General features: G+C 37.5%; 1 protein-coding gene across 4 annotated transcripts in view; it reads right to left on the reverse strand.

The window, feature by feature from the left end:
- Positions 1-969: 969 nt before the first annotated feature.
- Positions 970-15908, reverse strand: part of FNIP2 (folliculin interacting protein 2) — a 48588-nt gene continuing 33649 nt past the window's right edge. For all 4 annotated transcript variants that reach the window (XM_050338683.1, XM_050338682.1, XM_050338680.1 and 1 more), the window contains 5 exons: positions 12747-14052; positions 11802-11958; positions 9811-10011; positions 6024-6139; positions 970-4796 (listed from right to left, as the gene is read on the reverse strand). In XM_050338683.1, the coding sequence (XP_050194640.1) occupies positions 4718-4796; positions 6024-6139; positions 9811-10011; positions 11802-11958; positions 12747-14052 (1859 nt within the window). In that variant the 3' untranslated portion in view covers positions 970-4717. The remainder of the gene's footprint in view (positions 4797-6023; positions 6140-9810; positions 10012-11801; positions 11959-12746; positions 14053-15908) is intronic.

Here is a 15908-nt window from a genome sequence, read left to right on the forward strand (position 1 = left end):
AAACCACTAACTTTAATGGCTCACAAGTATCAAAGATACCAGGAGTTGGAGCAATTTGAGTCCTTCTCTGTTCCTAGCTGAGGGGTAGCAGCAGCTTTTTTTTTCTTTTCCTATTGCAAACATGCTTCACCTGGCTACACAGGATTCATGGCACAACAGAGCAAGGCAAAGCCTAAAACTTGCAGATGCAGCTGGTATGACAGGACAAAAGGTTGGACAGGGTAATCGGGTTTTCTCCTCACCATCAAGCCAAAGTTCCTGGGTTTTTCGTCTTACTTCCAAACCTTGTTAGCCCGACCAACAAGCAAACCTCAAATATTTCAGTCTACAGGTAGGAAGTGCTTACACCCAACAAATCAGACTGTAATTCAGACCTGTTCAAAGATGTTCAGCATAATTACAGATGATCAGCTCATCTCTTGTTTTTATTTCTAAATAAGGATTTTCCAATAAGCTGCAGAATTCTGAAGAGAAAACTAGGTTGTGGAAACTTAGAGGGAAATTGATGATCTCTGTATTTTAAACTAAACTTCATAATTTAGCAGACACAAGGTGTCACTCATTCCCATTTGGTTGAGCAATTTCAAAAATCGGATATATTATGTAATAGTGACACATTTTTCAGGTAGCTCAAATGCTTATGAAAAGAGCTAAGTGCCAGCCACACAAGGGTGTAGAAACTCCACAGGACCCCTTCCAACAGTCAGTGTCTTCATTTTCCACTATTTTTTGCTGTTATTTTTCACACTATAAGAGCTCTTGTTACATATAAGTGGAGTAAAGCTTCCAAAGATGCTAAAAGGGTTAAATCAGGTTCCAAATTTTGTGGAGTCTTCCTGTCAGACAATTCTTGCAAGTTACATACTCCACTAATGGGTTATTGAAGGTTCATGTGCTTTTAGACCTCAGCTACAACAGTAACAGCAATTTCAGAAGTTTTAAAAAGGAAGATACCAAATACCACTTACGTTGATTTCAGAAAGTTTATTGCACCAAATGCCGCAAAGAAATAGACCAAAATGATAGCGTACATGAACAACTATAAGAAAAAAACCCATGTAGTTTGACACTGGTATTCAGTCATTCCTAAAAAAGCCTATGTTCTCAAAACATGCAATAGCAACACACATTTTTTTCTACTATGAAAAACCTGCTATGTATGTCAAATTAGCTCATTTGACCTCAAAAAAAAAAAGAAAAAAGTCTAGACTATATTCAGTAGTTCAGACTTGATTTTTATTTGGATCCTTTTAACTGAAGTTATAGTTGGGGGTAAGTCATCATTTTGCTTAAACTTTATATACAAGAATTTGGTGCATCTAAAAAGAGTTTTTGACTTCAAGAGTAAAGATGCATAGAGTAGTAGGGAGTGGGGAAGATCAATCTAGAATTCTGGAGGATGCTATTAGAAAAGTGAATTACAGAATCTGTGCCTATTAGTTTTTTTGGGGCAGAAGAAAATTGTATACATTAGTTCAGAGAGTACCTACTTAAATTAAAATGTTTAATTCTTGGTATCGTTTGAGGTTAAAGAATTCATTTAGATTAAATACTACAATTTAGCAGTTCACTTCTCCCCTCTGCTTAGTCTTGCCTGAAAGAAAAGCATACATTCTTTAAATTTCACTGTGTAAACTGCAATTATGTGGGATTTTGGAAAGACTGTGCACTCCCACTTAAGAAAGAAAGTATGTATTTAAGTTTACAAAACCCTACATAATACTGATAAAAACAACTTTGGAATATTTGAAAATTAAGCTACATTATCAATTTTTAACACATCTGTACATTCATATCACTTTTCATCCTATTAAAATAAAACCAGAAACATGCCCTAAAGATGTCTAAAAACCACATCTGTAAATACTTACTGCCCTGTCATGCCACACCAATTTACATAAACATCAAGATGCTACTGAAAACAAGTTAAAGACTTTGAGTCAAAAAAAAAAAAGCCCTAGAAAGTGGAATCCTGTCAACTGAGGTAGTACGTTTGGTGGAGGGGGAAATATACAATTAGCTTTCATCTGTGTAAAGCCTTTTAAAGGTAATAAAGAGCTTTCATTTTGAATTTTCTTTCCCCCAGAACTAAAACTGTAAGAATAAGATAGTTCAACATGTAATTTCTGAAGAGCAGCAAAATGTTAGAGAAAGCAGCAAGAACTATAAAGTTTTAGCCTGGGCTGAAGAAAATCCAAGTGTTTTTGACCATTGGCTCACATGCCACCATAAGGTTAATCGATTTCTTGCCAAAGGGCAGATTTTTAAAAAAACATTTTTTTTTAATAGTTGATGTAGTAAAATCAGATATTACTGACTATGGTATTTATTTTGAAATCACTGAATGTCTACTGACCTCTGACTTCTTTAGTACACTCTGTGATAACAAAAGCACATCTTTACATTAGCTTCTATTTCTTGGAAGAATTGTCAATGTCCGGTCAGATAAAAACCCAACTTATACTTTAAAGAACTGGAATTGACTTCTAATGATCTCAGCTACTATTTAAGATTGATATGAAATAGAGAAAATACATGAGGATTCCTATATACACTCAGGGAAACAGTTTCATAGTCTTACACATGCACACGTTCTCCATCAAAAGGGTAGTTTAGGAATATGTGACTTGCTCTATGGTCCTTACTTGGTCTTAACCTTGTGAAATAGAAAGCGGTATCTGCTAAAAGCTATATGCAGAGGTAAGTTTACTTTCCAGCAGATATTCAGAGACAAGAAAAGTCTCCTTAACTACAAGCAGGAGAAAACCGGAACCATAGAAATATTTTAGCCTTTTTAGGCAGAATACTAGGGAGAAGTATGAAAATGCAATAAAAAGTAACATTTGGAATGTCAGGTCACAAAACCAGCATAGAAGGAACAGCTTTAGAAGTGTTACCAGAATATTAGGTATCCCTCCACGTGGAAACAACCTCTTTTCACAGTAGGTCAGTCTACCTATTTCCCTCAAAAAGCAACACAAGGTTAATCAAGACTCCCATCACATTTAAACAATTCACAATATGCACATTTCATTATTTCAAATCATTGAAAGTTTACTGTAGAAAAGTCCAAACATCAAGGTAGTAGGAAATAAAAACACTTGCAGTAAAAGTGTGTCCCTTCAGTGTTAAAAATCTGTAATCATCAACAAGGAGAACTCACAACTGGTGACCAAGAGTTTCTTATAAGAATTCACTATTTTCAAGCAATTGTGTTGCCAGCAATCCGCTTGCAAGATGACAATTTCAGACACTGCATTCACAGTGGCTCACAACAGAACAGTCCAACATCGAGTTTTTTGTTTAAGAACGTTTTGATCCTTTGTTCTCTCCTCAGTCTGGTCCGTAGTTTCATATCCAGCTTAACAGTGCTTGATGAAAAAAAAGCATTTTTTTACATTCATTTTAATCAACCACATGAAAACAGTGAAATACAAAATTTTATTTTGCTTTCTAGAAACACCAAAGGCCAGTATCAACTAGTGGAGAAGTAGTTTCTGGTGTCAAGAGTAGTTAACCTATTAAGGAAAGGCACCTGGATGATAGTTCAAGATTTCTGTAGAATCAAAAAGAGTAATTGCAAACATTCATAGTAATATCAAATATTGGGGTTTGTCCCCTACATTTCATTTTAGTTCAAACAGTGTTCCTCTTTTATTCCTACTGAGACCAATAACTTGTTAGCTGGAAAAAAGTAATACTTTTGACTAAAGGTTTGGGGGGGGGGGTTTGTTGTCTTTTATTTCCCCAATAGGATTGTCTTCAGTTTGTGCCAATGGCTTGGTGTATGTGTGCACGGACACGTGCTGACAGCACTGGCATCATTCAGAAGGTTTTCAGATTCATACTCCTTGGAGATGGTAATACTTGATGACACCAAGACACAGGTTTAGTTCCCAGGACTACAGTCATACAGCAACTCAAGAGTTATTACAGTTGCATCAGCAACAAATGTAAACTTGTAGCAGAAGTTCCATAAGGCTTTCCCACAAAATCCCTATCTCAGAAGTCCATTCCATTCCAGCTCTAGCCATGGGCCCATTTGAGTGCCTCCTCGTTAAAACAGAAGCAGCCATAGCTTTCAACCTCTTGTCCTTAAAGCGAAAAGTCACATCAACCTCACGCACACCTCCATTTCCACATAACATTTGGCTGCTGAATCCAGGTTCCTTGTTCCGAGCCCATCACTTCTACTATACAAAATCATGCGTATGCTCCGCAAGAAGATCGTGTCCCACCTAATACACTTGCGTATGGGAATGCTATATACAGAGTTTACAGCTCCTCCTCCTCCCCAGCAAAGAAACATACACCACACCACACTCACAAGCACAATATTACAAAATCCATTCTAACCCACTTGTTCTTTTGACTGGTACTTCATGGTTTTGAGCAGCGTTTTGGATGGCAGTTCCTGGTCTGCCACATAGTGTTAACTTTTGCCCTCTGAATAAAAATAAAATACAAGGATGCAGTCTCTTTCTTAAGTCAGAAGTGAGATTGTAAGAAAAACCTGAATGCCTTTGACATTATGTAAACTTGAAGTCCTCCGATAAAACATCCGGTTGAAATCAGAATCGGAAGGTGGTAGAATGTACAGTCATCACCTGCTTTCCTCAGTGCTCCCCTTTACCAGTGTTTGGCACCTCTGTTCTTCATTCAACATTCCCATTTTCTTAATTTTACTTTAAGGGAATGACTATCCTGAGAGTTTAATTTATAAGAGTATTTGAGCAACATATGGGGAATGAGTACTTGCTATAGCAGCCAACAAAGGCAAGTCATTGGATTCAATCCTAGAAATTAAAAAAAAGAGAGACAGACTTTAAAATATACAGTCACCTTCACAAGTGAAACACAAGAAGATATTTTTCATTCACTTTAAAGATACTGGAAGTGTAAGTTCATTGTTTAATTATTATTTATTGCCATTACTCATACCATACCAGTAAAGGTAGGCAATAATCAAGGGTAGGTTTAAAATCAAGAAGCATGCTACATTTAAGTCAAAAGATAGTATTACATTCTGTGCTATATAATCTTTTGTAGTTTAAATAAAAAACCTTTTAGTTATTTGCTAAGCTGTGAGCCTTAGCTTGTAGTCTTCCCAGTCAGTAGGCACCAATAAGCCCAGTTTAAGAAAGTACTAAGTATCAGCTTACAGAAGACTATGCATTTCAGGTTTTGAATATAACTCAGTTCACTATGTCGTAGCACTTTCTTACCAAAAATGACCAAAAACTTGAATTACTAATTACTACACAGTAACAGTTCAAGGAATGTCTCTCAAACGCATTGGTCAGTTTCCAGCCATTTCTAAATGTGAAGCTGCTCAGAGGCCAGGATGTACATATATATTTATATATATTTAAAACATACACATGCACTGAGAAGGGTGCTTATTTCAGGTTTCCATTATTTACAGCTACATTTCTGCATATGAAATCCTGAACAGTCTGTAAAAAGATGAATTAGATTTAATTTACAGTGCTAAAAAGCATCTTGAGAATGTGTATTTGTTTCTTCTCCCTTTTCTGCTGTCAGCAGGCACATCACTCAAGGTTATATGCCAATCAAGTATGATTATTAGGAGATAGCTGCCCAACAGGACACCTCTTTGTTTTTCTATATCTGCTTTTTGAGACCTTCTCTTCCCTCAAGATACAAATGTACGACCTAACCTTCCAAAAATTCCAAAGTATGTGCTGGGATGAAGTTTTCATTAAGGAGATCACAACAGAAGGGAGTGCATATGAATGCATGTATAACTTTCTAATGACCAAAATCCAAACCTTCTTTATTCTGAAGATTTAAGAGTAACAGGTAATTTGTTCTTGCTGTATAAATGTCTCCTGATTTCCCAATAGCTGAATAGAACCTATTTTCACACCTTATTAGGCATATGAAAGAGTGTTAAATATGAAATAAGTCCTTGTGAGAACAAGATGTCAACATTCAGATGAAAAGGAAAAATAACTGCCCACTGTTTTTGCCAGTGGTTGACTGATATCTGCAATACTCACCCCAATACAATTCCTAGTTCTTTCACGTGCACTCTTGTATGTCCTCGCAGATATTCTGAAAGCATTTTGCTTTTGAGATACATCTCTTGTAGTCTATCCTCAAGATGCATTATGCACTGTAAACACAGATCAAAAACCTCAGAATGGCTTTAGCAATTACATGGAAACATTACAGATATGTAAGCATATCACTTTACCTTGTATCTTTGCTAGAAGATAAACTAAATCTATATTTCAGCATCTAGAAGAGGCAACTGGCTTTGTTACAACTGTGCTACAAACATTAAAAAAGTTATGGTATCCCACAAAGAGGAAACCCCTGATAGAACTGGGGCATTCCAGCTCTCCTGGTCAGCCAGTCTGTTGCACTAACTGCACATCCATTTTCCACTAAAGTACACCACTGTTTCTGCTGACTTCAGCAGTTTTAGCTGAGTTCAAAACCATTCAGAACATCTTACTAAGAATCAAACCAGAATTCTTGGATCAAGATGTCTTTGTTATAAGTCAATACTATTTTTCTGAAAGACTTAGTTTAGCCAACAGTTCCTAAAATTATCACTCTAGCTCTAAGGCTCTAACGCCATTCAAGAAACTAACACTCAGAAGACAGAAGACACCAGCACCTTATTAATCAAAAAATTACAACTTTTACTGACAGCTTTACTGTAGCAGATAAGATACAAATCCATTTTAGGTTTTTGTTTTTAGTGTTTTTAGGTACTTCTGGTTTAAAATTGCTTAAATACTTGATGCTGATTGCCAAAAGGTAATAGTTCAAGTTGAAACATCAATTTAATCACACCCCTTTTCTTTCAGCAGTGCAATGCTAGAAATGCATATTATTTTTAAATACAATCATGTGATGTATGGTAACTTCTCATACATCAGCTACAAGAGAACAGATGAACTTCAGCTTCAAAAAAAAATAGGGGTTATTTTGGTAAGACAAGGTCAATAGTTAGCATGTCTTCACAAGGTGAGTAGGTAAGATGTCTTATCAGGTATTTTGTTCTAGGACAAAAGGTACATTTAGTTTGATATATTTCTTCTTTTCATAAGGATGACCACTTCAAAAAAGTTAAATTAGTTCAGCTCTCCAAACTCCAGGAGATGAAAGCAGGAAGTGCATGCAGAACCTCACATTATCAAACATATAATCATCCAGCAGGCGTAGACAGCAATTAGAAACAGTGTCAGCAAACAGCTTCAGGCCATTGTCCCATGTACTTCGAGTTGAATGAAAGCCATAAGTATTAGAAATGAGATCTGGTAAAACCTGTTTTGTTAATTAACAAAATAATGATGAAAAAAATAGACTCAGGCTTGTAGGTAGCCTACCATGCACTTTTCTGATTGACTGCAGCAAGATGAAGATTTTTTATGATTTTTGAATAGCTAATACAGAGTCTTAATCATGGAAGATGGAGAGGCATTTTAAAAAAATGTGTTACATGGTAGTAGAGCAAAATAATTGATACCAGTGGAGGAAAGACAAAAGCTTTTTGGCAGTAGTTTGATCTATTTGCTTCAAGCAAATTTTCACTAAAGTCATTATAATGGTAACACTTCTGATTCTGGCCAAAAGGGAAGCATTTTTATCTTTTCCATTACAGGTAACCCTAATGCAAAAAGCCTATGAGCACTTCCTCAGTGGTTCAGGGGAGCATGCAGATGATTCACAAAGCAGCAGTTCAACATATTTCAATTCCAGTATTTGTATAAGAGATTATGGTCTATTTTTTTCAAGTTGTGAGGCAACAAATAAGAATGACACAATTTTAATAAGGGGGGACCATTTACATAATATTATCTGCTCATCCTGAATACCAGTAAAGAAGCAAAAGACATTTCTCCCCATAAGCTTGGTACATGAATCCCTTTTGTTGAAAACTACCACAGGTCTTTTGTTTTTAATGTTAGCTTCCTTTGAAGTTTTTCCTCATTGACTAAATGGAAAAAAAAAGTCAAGTTACTTCTAAAAACAGAAGAGTAGCTTAAATGAGTTTAAAGGTGCAGGTAAAACTTTTGGCATATTGCTGAAATGCAGCAGTTGCAATCATCACTTCCCTCTCACCAGGGCATACTGCAAAGCTCTCTGCAGCACTGTTACCAGTCTGAAGTGCCAAAAGAAAGATATCACTGCTTGCCTTTCATCTGGTCTCAAGCTGGGTTTTGTTTTCGGTTGTACCAAAAAATCTCCAAAATACTTATTCATCTGAACATCTAAAGAAACATGCACTGCTAATGGAAATTTCAAACATACTGCATTATGCTCATCTCTGACTGATACTAGTACATCAGTACATATGGTTTCTGTCCAAATTTAAATCAACAGAAACACTACAATTAAAAAGTCACACTTCTCCCCCTAGAGTTTAGTAGAACACTTAACTGCCATGCACTGATGTTCTGCTTTAGCAGTGTTGCACAATCCACCAACAGAAGGATCAAAATGTCTCTAACACGGATTATAGAAAATTTATCAACTACTAGCACTGTCGCTTCACTGTTCCTTTTTGTAAGAAAAAGCAAATAAAAACATGAAAATCATTCCGCCTCCAGACCCCTCCCAAACCATACAAACCATACAGGAATTGTACACACAAATCCCCAGGCAACATTGTAAAGAACACTTCAGCTGCAGAATCAACTGTTCAGTTTGAAAATGCCAGAATTTAAGGTGTGACTGTGCTAGTGTTAGGATGTAATTTCAACCAAATATTGTTCAATGTGCAGAAGAATCCAGAGACAACAGTGAAAAAGTATGCACACATTTTCCCTAGCACTTGAAGAACTCAGTGTAATCAGTACTACTAATTTTATCCAAAACAGTGACAACTAATATTGCTTACAGCTGTCAGTATTCAGCTCTATCTTCCTCTTCCATCTGCTGGCACAGTCATTATGCAGGATTGCTACAAAGTTTCTCAAGGCTAACTGCTGAAGGACAGATCAATTCTGCTAACTGGAAAAGGGGTGACTACTGAAAAAAAAAATTCCATCTCCCCTCACCTACAATCATGCATTAAAAACTGTATTACAATTACTGCTGTCAGACTTGTGGGTAATTTTGTTGTAATAGTAAAGCCAGTGTCACTGATTTGCTCTGATAAACTCCACAACAAATGAGGGCAGGAAAGGATGCTGTGGGACAGGGAGTATGCAATATGACAAAGTAACATCCTCTGCTGCAACCCACCCCTTCTCCCAGGTGTCTCATCCTATTAATCCTACGGAGACATCAGCAAGGCTACCCAAGACAGCCCTTGCTGATAGGGGTGGCTAAAATATGCACAAAATAGAAGGGTCAGATAAACACACAGAGGCACAATTATTTGGAGAGAAGAGAGGAGAGGCATCCACTGCATGGGATTGAATAGAAAGCCCAAGAATAGAAAGTTGTATGACAGAAACAGGTTTAAGTAAATAGACACTTCAACAACTTAAAGAAATGTGGAAATCATACAAACAAAAAAATAAGAACCAAATTTAAGAGTCCTAAACAAACACATGAGTACAATGCTAAAATTGCCTAAGAAATTTGAGTTTTGGCACATATATTTTCAAGTAGTTAACTCTAATTTGATCTATTAAACATAAATTACAGCCAAACCAGTATCCATTACTGAACTGTAGCATGGATTCTTTTCAATGTGTTGTAACAACTCTGCATTATTTCAGGCATTAGCCCATTGATATAGCAACAAGGTATACAAAACTCTGCATCTGCCATCTGAGCTAAACCACTTTCATTAGCTTCAGTCTGCAGTAAGGAAATACTTACAAAGTCAGCTGGGACGTTGAGTTTGTAAAGCTGTAAAATAGACTGCAATAAACTGGATACTTGACTTGAAACCAAAACATCCTTGCCTAACTTCATACTGTCCATCATCTTTCTCTGGCTTGTAGCTACTTGTACGTTCCATTTATCTGTGTCTGCAATAATGCAGACAGCTTCTGCTATGGGCTCATCTAGCACTGGATGCTGCAACAGAAACAAAATACAATTATGTGACACTTCCATACGCATTTCCACAGCTCAGCTTGAGGTTCAATTTTTATTCACACTGAAGTAGGGAATAAGATAGTGATTCAGTGTCCAATGGGGAACAAAAGGTATCTCAAAAAATTATAAAGAATACCAACTTCAGTGACAGGATTTATATTCAGCAACTTTGGATCAGGTCTTAACTGCCAATTTGATTGAGGCATTTATTTCTAATTAATGCTTCAAAATCATTACTCCATTTTACTTTTTTTCACATATTCCACCTACCCTGAAAAGATAAATTTCTTTCAAAATGAAGAGAGTAATAATGACACTAATCTGGTGACAGTGAAAGTATGTTCAATGTTTCAGAGACATTTTACTGAGGGATTTTACTATGCAGAATCAAGGACCGGGTATCACAGAATAGTTAGGGTTGGAAGGAACCTCTGGAGATACCTAGGCCAACCCCCTGACCAAGGCAGGGTCCTGTAGAGCAGGTGACACAGGAACATGTCCAGGTGGGTTTTGATTTCCTCCAGAGAGGGAGACTCCACAGCATCCCTGGGAAGCTTGTTCCAGTGCTCCGCCACCTTCAATGTAAAGAAGTTCTTTCTCGTGTTGAGGTGGACCTTCTTGCATTTTAGTTTATGGTCATTACTCCTTGTCCTGTCACTGTCACCACCGAAAGGAGTCTGATATCACTCTCGACCCACCTTTGAGATATTTATATGTATTAATGAGATTCCCTGTCTCCTCTTCTCTAGACTAAACAGGTCCAGCTACTGCAGTTTCTCCTCTTAAGAGATGTTCCAGATCCCTAATCATCTCTGAGGACCTTCATTGAGTGCTCTCCGGTAGCTCCTTGCCTTTTTTGAACTGTGTAGACCAGAAATGAACACAATACCCAAGATGTGACCTCACTGGGACCAAGTAGAGAGGGCAGGATCACCTCCCTCGACCTGCTGGCCACACTCTTTTGATGCACACCAGGATATCACTGGCCCTCCTGGCTGCAAGGGCATACTACTGGCTCGTAGGTAACTTGTAATCAATCCACCAGTGAAGAGACACAGCATCATATCAGACCAATCTGATGTTGTCTCAAGAAGTTACATACACGCACATCACTGTGTTGGATATTACATGCAGTCATGCCAGCAGGATTTCTTAATTGCTACAGAGAAGCTGCAGATAATTACTAGATAAGCATTTTGAATTGCATATTGAGGTCAGACAGTTATTTCAGTGAAAGGTTAGTTACAAATTTTGTAGTTTAGGAGTACTTACAGTACAGTAAGGACATGGCAAAGTTCTTATCCAAAGACAATTACTTTCTGTAGTCAGTCATTTCTATTACAGTCTAGTATCATACAGGCCCCAACAAGACTTTACCTCCCTTACAACACATGCAAGTGGCAGAATATGATGTTTCAACTTGCATATCGTTTTTCTGAAATACAGGTAATTCTGTCTGCTATTGTGATGGAAAAGAGAAGCCACTTGAGGGGTTTTTTTTCTTGTCACTTCAAGTTGCAAACAATCTTCCTTGTGTTTATCTTTGAAGAGAAGCCTTAAGAGAGTATAAAGGAAAGCACATGATTCTTGTGTGAACAGGCTTTGCATATAATGAATTAAGGGCTTACACCTTTCAAGAAGGAAGACATGGCAGGTGTGGCTGTTCAGAATAGGTAAGTAAAACAAGAAACTTATTGAAATAATCTGCTTCTGTAGATCTCAGGAATATCACAACTCCTGCTATGACTCAGAACAGTACTTTAACTCACATGCATCGCATGAAGTAGATCTGCTAGTAGACACTGCTTCAGTTTTTCATCATTATTTATTCCATGCAGCACTAGATCAGGTATATATGTATGACAGTAACCACCCAGAAGTGATCTTCCGAAGTTTTTCACACATTGACTGCTGATGGTATTTGACCTGAAATACAGAAATGCAAAGCAGGTAAGATTCTAGCTCGACAAACTGCATTTTACATGGACATGAAGTTAGGTTTATCACCCCTGCTTCTACTGCAAATATTAAATCAACAACTGTACTAAAGTACATGCAAATGTTCACAACCGGTAAACATTTACTGGTGCGTTTTGAAACAAGAATTTTAAAAGCCTAAATTTAACAATGTACTGATCCCTTCAAATTCATAAATAAGCAAATTTACATGTATTAGAGCTTGTGGTATGTATAAGCTCTCCGTTCTGCACCTAAAAATTTGCTAATTTTGAGTTTTCTCCAATTCTTATGCTTAAGGTAGGCCTAGAAACCTACCTTAAGTATCATCAAGTTCCACATGTACCTATAACGCTCAAAAGTTTTCTAATAGGATGCCCATATTTATTCCAAATCTGTCTTTAACTTCTCAATTATGTCAAATCTAAACAATTATCTGTTTAAGCGAAGTTTCCTTGTCCTCGGGTGATATGTCTACATTAAACGTTACAGGGAGTTTTTATATAAAAAGTTTGACCACTTTTTGTTAGACATTTGAACTATACCTTTGTTACAAAACTTCTCTGCACCTGCTGTCTTGGTTTTCTTTTTGCCCAATCTGTTTACAAGATTTTTAACCACATCAGTGTCTGTTATTGATTTGTTTGCAAGGAATTTAGTCAAGACTCCAGACCATTTCAGACTTGAAACTCTGAAAAACTCTGAAGTAGCAAGAGCTGTTGGCTTAATTTAGTTCTAAATTAATCAGACAACTTTACCTTGGTAAAGGAAGTTCCACTTCTGCAAATTCTTCAAGTCGTTTCCTGACATTATCACGATGCGCTTCATCAGGGACACAACAATCACCTTCTTCATCACTGGCTCCAAGAGCGCTGTCCGAACTCTCGTTCCTTGGAATGTCCCCTTCAACTCTGAAGGAGGTTTTCCTTCCAGCATCCCCATAGGGGACATCTTTAGCACCTACTTTAGGGGAACCCTGTTTGACAGCAGAATCTGCTTCTACGCAGTCAGAGGAATAGTTCTCTAAGTTGCCAGAGCATAAAGTTCTATTTTCTTTTATGTTTGGCAATTTTACAGTTTCTACGTTATCTGTGGGCAAAAGCAGTTCACTAGATATTGTATTCTTTAAATTCATTTCAGTTCCTTTACTTTCCATATGTTGGTTAAATATACTCTCCTTCTCCTCACACGGTGGGATTTGTGCATAACAAACATTACGTTTACTGAAGGGTATAAAGGCAGCTTCACAACTGTCTTCTTGATTCTGAGAAGTATCCACAGCCAGACTTGGGGAACTTGAGGCACAATGTATCACCTCTGTATTTTTTCTGAATGCCCTCAGATTTTCTTCCATTTCTCTTCTACGAGTTTCTAAGTCTGACTCTGGTGAGGCAGAACTTCCAATCTGAAATGTGACCTTTTCTAAGTGGGAACTCCTGTGGCCAGACCTTTCAGGACAAGGTAAGGCAGAAGACCTACTAGAAAACTGCTTTTCTGCTTTTTTCTCATTCTGGTTCTTGTTCTTCTTTACATCCATTAAATCCTCTAATTTAGATAACTCTTCAGAGTGATAGGATACTATTCCCGTATCAGTGACAGTTCTTTTCCTGCCATCAGCTCCTCCTTTACAGAAACTGCTAGGCAGACAGCCCACAGATGCTTCGGAGCTCTGACTGGACTTTCCTATTGCTTCCTTCTTTTCTTTTGAAGAGACTGGGACAGCATGAGTGCTTTCTGGATCTACAATACTGTTGTTCTTACTTCCGTCATTCTTTGGAGGTAGAATTGGAGGCACAAGAGCAGGTTCATTTTTAACAGTGACAACCACATAATCAGACTCCTCTACCTCTCCCTTTTCTAATGCAGTTGTGATCTTGCTTCCATTCAGCACTTGCTCTCCTTCTCCAGCCTTCTCGCTCCATGTCAGCTGATTTTCCTGCAGCTCAGAGCACCGAATGAAGTAAGTTAGAACATAGAGCAGGCGCTGCACCAACTCCTTGCGTTTTCCAACAATAACAGTTCGAGTCAATCTAACCGGAGAGCCTATGGCACCATAGAGATCACCTACACAGGAAAGCAAAAATTTCACAGGCTTATGTTTGATTGTAACATAACCTTCACTGGTCAAATTCAATACATTTTGAAACAGCATTTACTACGGACATAAATCAGATAATTAATTTCTTTCAAAGTAAATTCATAAAAGTTTAAAAGAATAAGGAAAGACAAAGGAGTCCCCTACTATTTCTTACACCTGGCTTTTGTTCAGAAGTGTTTTGGTGTTTTTTTGAGGAATTAGCTGCTATTACTCATTTTCTTTCTGTTCAAAGCCACTCAGCTTTTTATTCACACAATGCTTACAAGATATTATCACCTGGAAACTGACACAAGAGGGGGTGAAGAGGAGAGTAGATTCAGAAAAACTTCAAAGCGAGCTACAGTATTTTCTATTTTTCTACTTACTTTCTTTCACATCAAAGTGACTTTTTGCTGTTAAACACAGGCATTTTTACAGAGAAAATCTAAATGACATTTTTCAGGACTAAGATATCAAAAAAAGGATGAAATATTAGCTTAAAAAATAAGGTTCAGGAAAAAGAGGCCTTATTGAGCAAAGCACATGGCATGTACTTGGAGTCAACCTCACTAACATGAGCGTTTATCTGTGGCAGGGGGCAGTGGAGAACTAGAAAATTTTACTACTTAAAGTACAACTGTAATACGAAAGGTAGGCACAACAACATAATCTGCATCCCCCCAAGAACTACTTCTTTACTAGACTGTTTATCCTGAAGAACTGCTTTTTTAGTAGAACTAAAGTCAAACATATCCTACTTTCAACATGTGTTTGGGAGAGTGGTAGTTATCTTCCAGTTGCTTATAGTCATCTATCAGCTACAGAGTTTCTACTCCAAAGTTTGAGAAAGTAAACACAGCTAGCCAGTAAAGGAATGTTCACATGCTCTCTCAAAGATGGGCTAACTCAAGAAGTGTTTATTATCAGGTTGAGCTAACCTGGTTGTCTTCACCCATTAGAAAATACCAACTAAATTGTCATTGCTTAACCAAATTGTGACTGATCTCACCAGCACATGGGAGACAGCCAGTAAAAGCTCAATTTTCTTCAGCCACCTTAAGTGTTGAAAGCAGACTTCTCTGCCTTGAGACTTTATCAGCTACCTGCTAATCTACTGGATTGCTTTAGGTGCTAAATCCTTGCTCTGAGCTGCTCAAACGCTATTCTGGACAGAGTTTGCCATCAGGATTTTGTATGAGACCTCAAGAAGCAACACTATATTAAAATTAAAATCAGAGCTTCAGAAAAGTTTCTACCAAGGGCAAGGGGGCCTCTGGCTTCAATATGAGGACACCAACACAGCAAAAAATATCCAAATGTACTTATGCCCACCCTCCTCCTCACTATACAGATCATAATAGGAATAAGGCTTCTGACTCCATTCCTACAAAACAAGTATCAATGAGACAGTAATTTCACAGCTCTCACTGTCTCCCCTGCCAAGATCTGCCATTTGTCATAATTCCAGTGATGCACTGCAGAGGCTGCTGCGTGGTGGCATCAGTGGTGCCATCTTTACTCAATCAGGAACACCACTGCAACCAACCTCACAGCCAAAAATGCCAGCAAAATTAATTTCTCAGTAACCAAAAGAGGGCTTCAGACTACTCAATTAACCTCAAAGCCTGGCAGGCCACAAGGACAAGCAATTTGGAAAGGAAACTGGAAGATATATTGCTTTACTTTTGAGTTGAGCACAGTTGCAATGGAAATCAGATTCAGGCTTCACATTCATTTGCACAACTGGTTTTTATATAAAACCATTGCTAATAAGACAGTACAAAAAGTCAAAATTGTGATCTTCAAAACATACTAATACTTTTTGTTATCACTATTATATTGA

The sequence above is a fragment of the Myiozetetes cayanensis genome, unplaced genomic scaffold (assembly GCF_022539395.1).
Source record: "Myiozetetes cayanensis isolate MyiCay16 unplaced genomic scaffold, myiCay2020 scf7, whole genome shotgun sequence".
Taxonomy (NCBI): domain Eukaryota; kingdom Metazoa; phylum Chordata; class Aves; order Passeriformes; family Tyrannidae; genus Myiozetetes; species Myiozetetes cayanensis.